The 14585-nt window shown below is 40.3% G+C and overlaps 1 protein-coding gene across 1 annotated transcript in view; it reads right to left on the bottom strand.

Moving 5' to 3' along the window:
* SND1 (staphylococcal nuclease and tudor domain containing 1) overlaps positions 1–14585 on the bottom strand; it is a 411934-nt gene that overhangs the window by 345904 nt on the left and 51445 nt on the right. The window contains exon 10 of the mRNA XM_004741837.3: positions 4420–4533. Coding sequence (XP_004741894.1) covers positions 4420–4533 — 114 coding nt within the window. The remainder of the gene's footprint in view (positions 1–4419; positions 4534–14585) is intronic.

Below are 14585 nucleotides of genomic sequence, written 5' to 3'. Positions count from 1 at the left end.
GCCATCTGCCTGCCCTTGAGGAAGCTCATGCAAAGATTTTCCCTTCCCTCTTCACCTACTCCTCCAGTTCCTTAACCTGTACCTTCTCCCACTCTGCTCCAATACCATAAACAGTCAGATTTAGCTGTTTCCCCGTTTCAAAGTCAATGATCTCCAGAAGCAGAAGACAATCTCTCTGTGTCTCACTCAAGGCCCTCCATAGTCCATCCGTCATCTCCAAACAATCCTCAAGCACCCCACATTTCTGTAACTACAAGACCATTCCAATTCCTGACATATACCCAACATTTTCACTGGAGATTCTAATCAGCCCTGTTCTAACTACGACAGCCACATATTCTTGTGCACAAGAGCACTGGCCAAGGGGACAGAGGCTGAATGGGAGCTGAAATGCAGCCACCACTCTGTTTGCCAAGCCATGTGCCCTGTTAAGAGGCCACCTGGAAGAAGGGGCACCTCTAATTCATACAAGGAAGCCACATAGGCTAACAGAGGGCTCAGCCCCAACATCTATGCCTTGAGTACTTGACTGGACTCCCCTTGTAGTTACAAGGAATGGTTTTTAATATTCCTTACTATGTACCAGCCAGAGTCCAAGGAGATGCCTGCTTTCCCGGTCATTACATACATATAGCTATGGCTTCACTGAGATTCCCCAGGTGATTTTTATTCCTATACCCATACTGTAGATCTCTGATAACTTTAAGGTAAGCAGAGAGCAGAGTCCTGGGGAATTCTTTAAGTAGAAAGGCAAACACTCTGAATCCTCCTGTATAGAGACTGCTAAAGAAACATCCCAAGTTCTCCTTTAATACTCCATTCACCCCCAGGCCCCTGGTCAGCTGGGGCTTAGCAAAAGAAAGAGGAGAATCCTTCTTGCAGATGAGTTTTCATCTAGCATGATCTTCTCTTATAAATGCAAATCACTTTCATGTTTTGTAAATGCAAGCCACCAACGCAAGAGTACTCAAATCCAAACATGCCATTCCCTAGTTTAAAATTCTTCACACAAAAATCTAAAAGTATGGCACACATTTTCAGCATGTGGCCTCTGCCCAACTCCCAAGACCATTTCTTACCTCTCCCTACCATTAACTACCCTCCATTCCACACATACAAAATACCCCCAAGTCTCTCTCTTTATCAGTATCCTGAGCTGTTCACAGGACATGCACGATGTGGCCCTGTCCCCATTTTGACCCACACAGGCATCAAACCACTCATGCACTATCCACAGTGGCCATTCATTACCTCTTCCCAAATTCGCCCAACTTTTGTCATTACTGCTGTCTCATTCGTAAACTGTCTTCTCCCCACATTTTACCAAGCTTGGTCCTGGTCACCCTTGAGGCTTTCCATGTCACTTCCTCCAAGAAGCCTTCCCAGATTATACATTCTTATAAACTCTAAACTTTTCTTTAATAACCCTTCACATAAATGAAATTACTTATGTATTTCCCCTGCTAGGTTCTAAAGTTCCATAACGATGATTCCCTGAAAGTTTATTCCCTGTTGCATTGCCAGCATAGTATCTGGTGCAAAGCAGATACCCAGTAAATACTTACCAAGGATGACAAACCCAAACCCACTCATTTTAATTTCTACACTTGATCTTAGCCAAAAGGCCAAGAAGCAATTCATTCATTTTAAGTTCTAAACCGATGCTGTCCACTACAGAAGTCACGACAAACAGGTGGCTGTTCAGCTCTAGAAATAAGCTAGAACAAACTGAAAGGTGTCCCAAGTATAAAAACACCAGATTTCAAAGACTTGATAAAAATCAAATCAAATAAAACACCTTACTAACTTTTTACATTCATTTAATATTGAAATGAGTGGTGCTTCGTTGGCTCAGTCAGTTGAGCACCCAATTTGTGATCTGGGTTTGGGTTATGATCTCTGGATTGAGAGATTGAGCCCTGCTTCAGGCTCCTAGCTTAGTGGGGAATTGGCCTGACATTCTCTACCTCTCCCTTTAACCCTCTCACTGCCTGTGCTGGAGCATAAGCAGGCACACTCTCTCTCTAAAAGAAATAAATCTTTTTTTTAAAAAAAATGTTGAAATGATACCATTTTGGATATATTAGGTAAAAAAAAAAATGTATTAAAAATGATGTTTTCAATATAACTACTAAGCAATTTTAAATAACAAATATAGTTCATATTTGCGGCTTGCATTATAGATCTATGGAGCACCGTTGGTCAAGAAGTACCCTTTCAGGGCACCTGAGTGGCTCAGTGGGTTAAAGCCTCTGCCTTCGGCTCAGGTCATGATCCCAGGGTCCTGGGATCAAGCCCTGCATCAGGCTCTCTGCTCAGCGGGGAGCCTGCTTCCCTCTCTTTCTCTGCCTGCCTCTCTGCCTACTTGTGATCTGTCTCTCTGTCAAATAAATAAATAAATAAATAAAATCTTTAAAAAAAAAATAAATAAAAGTACCCCTCTTCCACCTGCCAACTTTTCATCACTGAACACTCAAGAGGTATGCTAGTTCCTACTGGGGAGACATCTCTTGAGTGCCCACTGTAACTGGGTCCTTCACGGCACCCTCCACCATTGTACTCAAAGCACATTATGTTAACTTATTTCTTACATGACTACCTCATTAAAATCTTTCAAAGTAATTTAAGAAATTTAAAAAAATCATTACTCACTTCATCTAAGTAATATATCATAGGCTCTTGCAGCTAAGCCTTACTTCAAACTTTCTTAAAATGAAGTTAAGATCTCAGAAGTAAACAGAAGTTAAAAATAAAATAAAAAATAAGAAACAACCTACTTTGGTAAAGAACAAGGAATTCCTTAAACAGGATCCTGTCTAAACTAGGGAATATATTCTAACAACTTCCCGCTATCTACTAGGCTAAGGGAAAATCCATCCATTACCTTGTGAGGAGAAAAATTCTCAGCAGTAGTTCCTATTACTCCTGAAAACCTGCTATTCACCCTACCTAAGCTACAGCATCCCCACCCTCCTTAAAAACTGCTTGAAATTCAGCTACATAGTCTACATTAACATAATGCTTTGGCCAATGATGCAGGCACAAAAATTAACGTTCAAGAATTTCAAAGTTGTGGTTGCTGTGGGAACCTTAATTCCAACTGCATGGCACAGATGCGAATCGTGGAGTACTCCCAATACTGATAAAATTGGAGATGTCTATTTACTCTGTGCAATGAGGCACAGCTACAGTTACTGAGAGAACCTTATTTTGGCATTTCTAGGCTTTCATGCATTTAAATTCTCAACCTTACCACAATACCATTTGCCGCATTAAACTGCCTCCTCTGTCGGGGGGAGAAAAAGAGAATGAACTGATTGGCCAGACATTCAAAGAATCCATCCTGTATATGTTTCTTATGCACGATCTGATTCAAAAGACAATCATGATATTTTTATTTTACTCTTACGGGCTGTCTGTAAACTCTCATGCAAATGATAACAGGGCATGAATTTCAACTGGTAAACGCACCAAGACACGTATACGTGCAAAACATCAGAAAAGCAAATATCCTGTCTTTAGAACTACAAAAGGGATAAATTAAAGCATGAAGGACTAATGTGAACCACGCTGTGCTTAATTTCTGAAAACTAGCCAAACACCTGCCTGTAGCACTGGCTCTCACAGTGGACCCAGTTCTACAACCAGTTCCACCCTGTAGTGATCAGAGGGTAAAAAAGAAGAGTTGGAAAGAAGTCTGTAAAAGCAAGATATAACCAAACAAATTCAAGAAAAATTTTAATCCCTATCTCCAACCTCTCATAACAATGGAAAGGACGAGAAAATTTAAAACAAAACTGCCTGCAACTACGAACTCCCAGTTTTGATTCTAAGCATTCTCAAAATTGATATGCCCCCAATTATATGCATTGGTTAGACAAGCAACTTTGCTGCCAAAAGATCCAACAAATAGCACAGAACAGTGTAACTAATAATTACCCTTACCACTTTCAACAGATAAGCAAGTGACCCCAGAGAATATGTATACCAAGATTCATTTCTTCCTGGAATAAAACATATGGAACTTTCAAATCAAAATGACCAGGCCTTATAATCATGCACATGAGATAAAGATACTTCTCTCTTTATTCTCAGAGAAGTAAAATCTTGCTAATTTATAAAACTGAACCGCTGTTCTTAACCACTGCCCATCTATCCCAGCCCTAACTCCTCTCAAACCCCTTAGGGAATAATGCCAGCAACGCCTGCCCAAGACGAAGCAGAGCAGTGAGTGTCGTTCAAGAGAAACTGACGCCTGCCCAATGATAGTTAGGCTGCAGAGATTAGGAAGCAATACCCTAGAGATTTAAAATATTGTCTTTTAGCATTCTCACACCTATGTACCATGTTTAAGTAAGTATTCTCCAGCATCTTCCCTTCGGTTTTTATAAAGAGGCTCCGCTGCCTCCCTATTCTCACCTGTGTGTTCTCCCCTTCCAGCCTCGGTGGCCGGATACTGGACAGGTGGATGGTCTTGTAGTCACCAGAGTTCAGTTTTACGACAATGGCATCTGCATTCAGCACCTGCATCACCTGTGGGCACAAGGCAAAAATGCTTAAACCTGCTCCAATGGCCCAGACCTCCCAGCGCACATGGTAAAGAGCAAGACCCACCACAGTCATAGAGAGAAAAGTCAGATCAACAGCCATTTGGGGGTAGATCCAATATCATCCTTCACAGTGCAACGATGTTGGAGCAAACAGTGCTATAATTATTAGTCCCCAAAGACCTTGTTATGATTTCTCAATGAGGCAGCATAAAAATGATCTTCTTTATCTTTTGCCCTGACCAAAACTTGTGGTTAACTACTTACTGGACATCTAGTCTCTCTGTTATTCCTTGAAACAGGTTCTAAACTAAAATCAAATCCCTAGCTCAGTGTGAATCTAGGAAAAGAGGCAAGGGCTGGATTAGAAGACATCAGCACCAAATAAGAACCAAAATAGGATGCGCCAAAACAGAGCAGAAAAACCAAAGACAAGCCAAGGGCAAAAAGAGCTGTCATCACAATGTGGAAAAGGAAAGACTCAGCTGTTAATCTCAGGGCAGAAACATTATATTGCTAGTATTACTTCAATTTCTCTGAAAGCCAACTCTTCAGAGAACTACTACAGGCAACTTTGTTTTAGACCCCAATATCGGTAACATCTTCTTTCAGTGAAAGAAGATTAACTTCCACTCTTGGGTAACCTACAAGGATATCTATTCAAAGGGAAAAAGCACAAATACTCCTTTGTGGAGATTATTAGAACATTCCACCAATGTGTACAGAAGGAAAATGCACTGAAACTACCTAGGACCACATTGGTGTTATAACTAGAACCCATAATTCATCTAGCAGTCTACAATTCATTTGATTATATTCAGAGGCTGTTGTTACAAGGCTGTTTGGGTTTTTGGTTTTTGGGTTTTTTTTTTTAAACAAGTAATACTTTTCTACAAGGTAGCTATTGACTACAAATCACCGTCACCATCCCCTTTGTCTGCAGAATCAAAACCAACTCTCCCAGGCTTCAATCAGGCCCCATCAGGAGCCAACAGGCAGCTGAACAAACTACAGGGTCAGCTGCCACAGTGAGGGCACACTCGCAAAATTCCCCTTCTCTTTCATGTGAGAAACAAAAGGAGCTAGACTCTGCTTTGCTCTGGTGAATATCATACTGATAAGTACCCTGTAAGAGCCGTCACTAACTATTTCCTGGAAGGCTTCACATCTTTTAAAACAGAATACACCCATTTACTTGCAGGCTCTTCCAAAAATGGCTATTCTCTACCTTTTCCAAAGAACCAGCCAACCACACACCAAAAAGAGTAAAGACTGATTGAAGCGACAATGTGAAGGATGAACAAAAACCAAAAGCGGGTGAGAAATTATATGTGACAGGAAATAGCAGGAAAAAAGTGCCGCAAGAGAGAATGAATGAAAAAAGAACGAGGACAGCTGGAATCCAGCTGTAGTCCATAGAAGGCTAACTATATGGCTGGCAGATGGGAAGATATCCCTGGGTTTTACCACCATAAGTAATGGGAACCAAGTGTAGGGAAAAACAGGCCAGTGACCAGAAGAGTAATGAAAGGTCTGAGAAAGAATGGTATAGAGGAGGAGAGCGGGTATTTTTAATTTTCAAATACATAAGGTTAACCTTAAACCTCAACATGGCAGAAGACCAGTCTCAAATAGCCGTTTCCATTCTGCTTTAACCTTTATGACAGGTCTGAGAATAGCAAAAGCTAAACACTAAAATCCAGACAGCCAGAACCCAAAACTCACCTGGCCAGAAAAAACTGGTGAAGTCCAAGTGCAATCAAAAGCAAGATCTGTGGTCACATAAGGACCACAAGGTCAGGGCTGGTTACCTGGGTATGGCTGGTAAGAAAGTCTACCGGACCCCCAAAAGCAAAGAAGAATCACACAGAACTTAAAAACAGCCCAGAAGGTATAACCAAAACTATAGACTCACCAACTGAGAAAAACCCATTACCATCTAGGCACATTAATGCCAAGCAAAAATGCCCACCACAGTGGCATATTCCACCTACTCCCTAAAGGTATCAGTAGTGGCTTGGCCAACCTGAACAAAAAAGAAAGACCACAGCTAGTAATTTCTCTATCCTTCAAAATCCCACATTTGGGTAAAAGGAGAAGCATCATAAACTGGATACAAAACTTTCACGGGGTGACATATCCACGATACAGGCTATTTTGCTATCCTACCTTCAAACCAAAGAAAAGAAAAATTCCACAAAGCCATACCAAGCAAAACACCACTACAGCATATCAATACTGCTCCTCCCTCAAAGGACAAGACCATCACACACTTCCCAGTATTTTGAAATCTCAGTGATGCACAGAGCTATACATTCTTCTCACACCTAAACTAACTGTTATTAATTTATCAAGTGCCAAAAACATAAGGAAATTCCCATAATCGAGACATGAGAAATACCTAGATATTCTCCACTCCCTCGTCATGCTCAGAGAATAAAACCAGGGAAAACACCGTAGTGCTCACACCTTCACCCCCTGATTATAGAATGCGAAGATCTGAGCATACCCCTGCGACAAGTTACTGGTATTCGTCACCCCTTAGAATGTGTTAGCAGCAGCAGCAAATGGATTCTTCGAGCTGTAAATTTCAGACCTCAGCAGCAGACTCTCTGCTCGGCATCTCCCTGATTAGAAACCTCCTCTTCAGGAACTGCACACTCTTGACGCTGGCAACCTAACGAGGCTCGGCCTTCTGATGAAGAGGTGTATGGTAAGTGCGCGTGTGTGTCAACGTGTGCATGTAAGTGGGGTTTATGACTTTTTATTCCTCTCTAAATTGTGTCATTACTGTCCAGAGAACAAGCAGCTCCTGAGCAGAGACACGGAAGAAGCAATAAAATAGTGGTTATAGTCGCGTACTGTGCAATAAGTAAAATGCAGAGTGGATTATTGCTCAGAGCCTGCTCATCAGCACCATCGCAGACCACATTTCCAACCGTCTATTTCTTACGGTGCCCTCACCAGGGTAAGTCTCTGTATGCCCACGTCACTCGCTCTCTCTGCAAGCTAACAGATCCCCTATACACACCTACCAAACAACACACTCCAGGAGATAACCTAAGGGATGGGGCTTCTGCACAGCAAAAGTCACTAGCTAGATTCACAATACAAGCCCTAAATCCAATTTCTCCATTTCCTGAAGCCCAACTGTAAAAGGAAAAATGAGTGCCTTAATGATGATAAGTGTAGGCTAAGGGCTGCCACAAGTCAAGAGAAGTGCAGAGTTCTGTCAGGGGCAAGGGACATCCATTCCCAACTCTGGCCTGCTGCCACAATCCCCATCTGCAGAGCCCGTCCACAGTGCTCACTGGGAGGCCAAGGGCAGCTTCCTAAACCTCTGCAGCATATATAAAATGAGCAAAAAGAGCCATCAACAGTTTCCTGCACTAAGGAGATCCTCAGAATAGCTCCCCAGATGCAACTACCAATACTCTCAAAGCTGCTAAATTATCAATGCTGGACAAAAATAAAAGGACCATCAGCACACTCAGGGCTTCTCTGGATGCCACCAAGGAATGCCCTTGATGGGGCCACTGGGAATAGGACACCAAATACCCTTATTACTGTCTGAAATCATGACACCCAGCTGCTTCTCCTGCTCCCTAAGGCTGTGTGCTAGGTCTCTTCTCCCCCAACCTAACCATGGAAACACTACTGAAGCAGCACCAGAAGTGGGTAAAAAGGGAGTACACCGTAACTGTTACAACAATGGCCTGGAGCCACCCCCAGAAGGGTACCGCGGGCATCCTGTACCGCTGGCAAAAGACGAAGCCCAGCAATGTCTTGATGCACATAATTCCAGGCACCTTAGCATGAGTAAGCAGACTAGTTGGTAAGAAGTATTTGAAAAGAAACCAGGCATCAGATGAATCCGAACAGATGGGGCACCCTACAACATACCCTACCAGCACTCTGCAAAACTGTCATAATCATCAAAAGCTAAGAAAGTCCAAGAGACTACCACATCCAAAAGGAGCCTGACAAGACATGACAACTTAATTTAGTGTGCTATGGTGGATGAGATTCTGGAACAGAAAAACAGACTGGAGAAAAACTAAGGAAATCTGACTAAAGAAAAGACTTCATTTGATAATAACATATCAATATTGGTACACTAATTATAATGAATGTACCATACCCATGTCAGGTTACAGAAAAAACTAGGAGGGCAGTGGTAATGTAGGAACTCTGTACCATCTGCTCAATTTTTCTGTGAATCTAAAACTGTTCTAAAAAATAAAATCTCAATGGAAAAAAACAAGTAGGTATTTTTTACAAATCTCTTCTAATTCAACTTTATATTCTTATCAGCAAATCAGTTTACTGAAACTTAAGCTACAAACCAAGTCTCCATCTCTTTTTGGTGCAGAGGCCATCTTCCTAACAGAACGATCCCCAGAACTTCCTCTTCACCTGAAAGCCATATGGCAGAAGTCCAGGAAATAGCTAGTATTTTTTGTTTTTATTCTCTCCACATTACCAAATGCAAATACAATGGAAAGTCTAGATAAAGCCAAAAATATTAAAGGGTGGCTTTTCTTAAAAACCATCTCTAAGAAGCATATGACAATGAACTCCATTCAGAGCTATGACTAGAAGCACAGCAAAAAATGATTAAGGCCAAACCAAATCGGTCTTAGAATCCACTGCATGCATCCATGAAGAACTTCAACCTGACCTCCAAAACTGCACATGACCACCGAGTCCTGACAGCTGAGTACTTAAGGTAATCTTCCAGACAGTGCCCTAGATGGTAAGCTCCTTGAAAGCAGGAAGCACTTCTCATTCTTCCATGCTTTCTCAAAGCAGAAGGGCTCTGCTTGTTTAGGCATCACTTGGTACTGAGAACCAAGCAAGAAGCCTCTAAGCAGGCAGGGCAATAAGAAGACTGCACCTCCTGAAAACATGCTGTCACTCCCCAGCCCTCCCACCACCCCTGAGTGTTATTCAGGTCTATAAAATGTGCAAGGCCCAAGAATCCAGCAGCAGGGACAGGGAAGCCAAGCCACGTGCTCAGGGGACCATATGGCTACAAACAGCACAGATCAGCTAAAACGCCACAGGGAAGGCAGGCAGGAAACTGGCAAACCACGACAGGCACAAAAGTCTCAAGCAGGCTCAGCTAATCGCTGTGAAGTGAACATGCTTCTCTGCTAACCTGGAGAGACAAGGAGAGCCCCCCCCTTGCATATCCTTCCTTTAGAAATGCAACTGTTTAAGCAGAGGATGGAAAGCATTCTTTCAGCAGGGTGCATGTACCAAGGCAATACTCTGTTGGTTTCAAGTTGCTCAGAAGTGACACTCGTGGCCAGCACGTCTCATCCACAGCATCAGTTCCAGAAATCACCTACAGAGCCCAAGACGCACCCAGTTCAAGAGTTCGTAGGTTATCTTCTGCAGGCTTTTTCAAGCTATTTAGCTGATCCCTGTACGATAGTTTCTAGGACACAGGGCAAGTGAGTGCTAAAGAGAGAGCCATTATTTGTTCCGGCCTTACAGTCCTATGAGCCTCAGAGCAGAAGCCTTCAGTAAAAACTTGTAGGACTGTCAGATTAGGTTTGTGATGTCCTAGGGTACCTTAGAACCCTTTTAGGTTTCCTTGAAAAAGCAGCATTAGTATTTTTAAATTTTTTTTAAAGATTTATTCATTTGAGAGAGAGGGAGGGAGCACAAGCAGGGGGAGAGACAGACTCTACTGAGCTGGGAGCCATATATGAGGCTTGATCCCAGAACCTAGACATCATGCTCTGAGTCAAAGGCAGACGCTTAACCACATGAGCCACCTAGGTGCCACAAAAGTAGCATTCATATTAACAGACATTTTATATCAGGTAAAAGGATTACAAAATAGCAGTTGGGCTCTAGGTTATGAAAAGAAATGCAGATCATTTTTTTCCTTTTGGATGTAATGTGGATATCCCATGGTCTACAATGAGAGATAGCGAACTATGACCCAAGGGCGATCTAGCCCACTGCTTATTGTTGTGAATCAAGTTTTACTGGAACACAACCATGCCTATTCATCCACATAATATCTACAGTCTATTTTCTTGCTATGGTAGCAGAGTCAAGTAGTTGCAACAGAGACACATATCCCACAAAACATAATGTATTTACTATATGGTCCCTTAAGAAAAAGTGGGTCCACCTGTGTTCTATAACATCTTAGAAAATGAACACACGTAGGACTACACATGGTTAACATTCCTAGAAAGCTATTTGGCAAATGTGCTCTAAAACATTCCTGTGGAAATAAATGCTGTTTACATAGAGATTTATGCCATTTTCTGAATAATGGAAAAATTATACACTATACGAATATCGACCTATTGGGGGCTGGTTATATAAATTATGCAGTCTTACAATGGAACATTATGAACAAACTAAAGCAAGTTCAAACATTGACTTTGGCACCCTCCCTAAATACCTTTAAACAAAAATAAATGGATTTGGGCTGGGGGGATAAGTCCAATAGGATAAAGATAATGGAAGAGAAGAAAATGGCAACAAAACACTGGAAGCTAGAAAGCAGATGGATGAGTGGAAACAGACTCCACAGAAGCTGAATCCTGGCTAGTGATAAGAAAACATAATAGCCAATCAGATTTATACTGCAAACTTCCTCCACCTGCCAAGACAAAGAAACTGTCAAATCAGGACTCTCAAGTGGAGATGAAAATGGGACCAAAACCCAGATTGGATTTCCCGATCAACACCATAAACCCCCTATACAAGTTCACTGCTTTTAACCCAGTGTTCAAGACCTCATCCTTAAGTAAGAGAAATAAGCAAGGATCACCAGGTATCTCATACAAATACAAAAAAAAAAAGGCAGGGGGACCAAAATAACCAAAGAGAATTAAAAACAACTTGGGAAATACATACTATGCAGGGAAAAGAAATTTTTCAAAAAATTATAATTAATTCCTCTGAAAGCTAATAGATGATATTTCATCTCTGAAACAAGTGATATTACTATTAAAAAATAACAAGAGAAAATAGACACATAAATCAACAGAATGGAATAAAGAGCCCAGAAATAAGCTCGTGCTATATGGTCAATTAGTCTACAACAAAGAAAGAATATACAATACAGAAAAGACAGTCTCTTCAATAAATGGTGCTGGGAAAATTGGACGGCAACATGCAAAAGAATGAAACCAAATCACTTTCTTACATCAGACACAAAAATAAACTAAAAATGGATTAAAGACCTAACTGTACGACCTGAAAGCATAAAACTTCTAAAATAAAAACATGGGCAGTGATCTCTTGGTCATCGACCTTAGCAATATTTTACTCTGGATCTGTGTCCTCAGGCAAGGGAAACAAGAGCAAAACATAAACTATTGAAACTACATCAAGCTAAAAAGCTTTTGGACAGCAAAGGAAATCATCAAAAATGAAAAGGCTACTGAACAGAAGATACTTGCAAATGAAGTATCTGTTGATAAGGGGTTAATATCCAAAATATATAAAGAACTCAACAGAACAATACCAAAAAACAATTTAATTTAAAAACAGACAGAGGACTTGGAACAGGCATTTCTCTCCAAAGAAGACATACAGATGGCCAACAGACATGAAAAGATGCTCAACCTCACTCATCACCAGGAAAATGCAAATCAAAACCACAATGAGATATCACCTCAGCCCTGTCAGAATGGCTAGTATCAAAAAGAAGTGTTGGTGAGGATGCAGAGGAAAGGGAGTCCTCACGCATCAGTAGTGGGAATATAAATTGGTGCAGGCACTGCAGAAAACAGGATGGAGGTTTTAAAAAAAAAAAGAAAGACAGATAGATCATACTCAAAGAAAACAAAAACACTAATTTGAAAAGATACATGCACCCCTATGTTTACTGCAGCTTTATAACAGCTAAGATACGGAAGCAACCTAACCACTGATAGATGAATGGATAAAGAAGATGTGGTATGTACAGACAGACACACACACACACACACTGGAATATTACTCCACCTTAAAAAGTGAAATCATGCCATGTATAACAATATGGATGAACCTAGGGGATATGCTAAGTGAAATAAGTCACACAGAAAAAAACAAATACCAGAGGGTTTCACTTACACATGGAATCTTAAGAAAACAGAAAAACACAATGGGTGAACAAGCAACCAAATAAAATGAAAGACTCATAAATACAGAGGACAAGTTGGTGGTTGCTAGAAGGGATGAGGGTTGATGGAAATGGTAAAAGCAAAATAGGTAAAGAGGTTATAAAATAAATAATGAAGATGAAAAGTACAGCATAGGAAATATAGTCAATGATTAAGAAATAGCTTCGTACGATGACGGATCGTAACTACTCTTATGGAAAGCACTATATAATGTATAGAATCATCAAATCACTATGTTATACACGTGAAACTAATATAATGCTACATGCCAACTATGTTTCAATAAAAAGAAATAAAAGAAACAGAGAACAACAACAAAAAGCAAGCTCTTAAAATACAGTATCAAAAATGAAATACTCAGTAGCAGGGCCAAAAGGTAAATATTAAAAAATTTAGAAAGAATAAGAGAGAAAGATGAAAAACAGGAGGGAAAAATTAGAAGACCAGTCAACAAAGTCAAACATCTGCTAGAAAAGACCAGAGAAACTTGTTGGAAATCAACAACAAAAAATAGTTGAAGTTCCCAGACAAAAGAACTAAGAATTAAAAAGCATACTATGTTCCCACATGGATAAACACAGTACTCCTTTATGAAACTTAAATATAAAAAAAGAATATGTGAAGATTTCACAGAAAGAAAAAAATCTTAAAAGGATGAGGAATCAGAATGGTATCAGACTTCTTAAAAAAAAAATCTCCCAATAGTTAAATGACAGTGGAGCAATGCCTTCACAATTCTGAAGGAAAATAATTTCTAACATAAAATTCTGTATCCAGCTAAACATTTGATCAAGTGTAATTACAAAACAGACATGAAAAGTCTCAAAACATTTACCTGCCAAGCACTCTTCCCAAGAAGCTAGAGAATGTGTGCCACCAAAATAAAGTAGTAAATTATAAAGAAGCCATGGGATCCAGCAAACATAGCTCCAACCCAAAGTAAGGCAAAGAAAACCCCAGGAAAATGGTGAAGATATCCATAGATGACAGCTCTAGAACAATGAAAAAAGAAGAACAAAAGAACTAGTCCAAATTGGTACAGGTCATAAGGCTCCTGAAAAGTACTATTGAAAAAGATAAAAATAACAGGTTGAATCAATGTCTTCAGAAGAGATTTACAGAGGTAGAGTCTGGGGGTCAAATTATTACGTACATAAAAAATACATAAACTTTTAAAATTATTAAATCCAGGGTAAACAAAAAGTTCTGCAGGAAATGAAATGGTAACCATAATGTATCATATGGCTCAGTGGTAATCAGCATTTACAAAGTAAAGATTGGACAAGAATTAGGATACACTCCTATTGGAAGGATTAGGGAAAAGTACATGCACACCCAAGTGAATCCTCATCTTCCATGATATGCAGGAAAAGGGTCATACCTAACACTGGAAAGTTAAGAAAAGAGTGATATAATCATTTTATTCAAAGATGCAGATCAGCCAAGAATTGAAAATGGCTGCCTAAAGGGACTGGGAAAATGGACTAATACATTTAATATGCCCACAGAGTTCTTTAAATTTTTATGCATTAAAAAATAAAAACTTACCAACTTGAAAATTATACACAAAAGAATACAGCTCAGTACTACTCAAAAGTGGCTGCCAGTCTACAAAGAGAGAAGGAGCTTGTACCAGAACATAAATCAACTACATCACCGAGAACATTGCTGACGTTTTTTTCAGGAGCAAGATTTTCTTGATGAAAGAAGCAATGCCTTGATTTACATTATGGCTCAAGCTTCTTACATTCTATCAAGGCCCTCTGAGTAGGACTGGTAGAGATAAAGGGTCAGCACACTCTTCTGTGCAGGGTCTGAGAGCAAACATCTTGGGCTTTGCAGGCTATACAGTCTCTGTCGCAACTACTCACCCCTGCCACTGTATCATAAAAACAGC

Source organism: Mustela putorius, unplaced genomic scaffold (assembly GCF_011764305.1).
Source record: "Mustela putorius furo isolate JIRA1106 unplaced genomic scaffold, ASM1176430v1.1 tig00003845_pilon_pilon_pilon, whole genome shotgun sequence".
Taxonomy (NCBI): Eukaryota; Metazoa; Chordata; class Mammalia; order Carnivora; family Mustelidae; genus Mustela; species Mustela putorius.
This window is presented reverse-complemented; position numbering and strand designations above follow the sequence as displayed.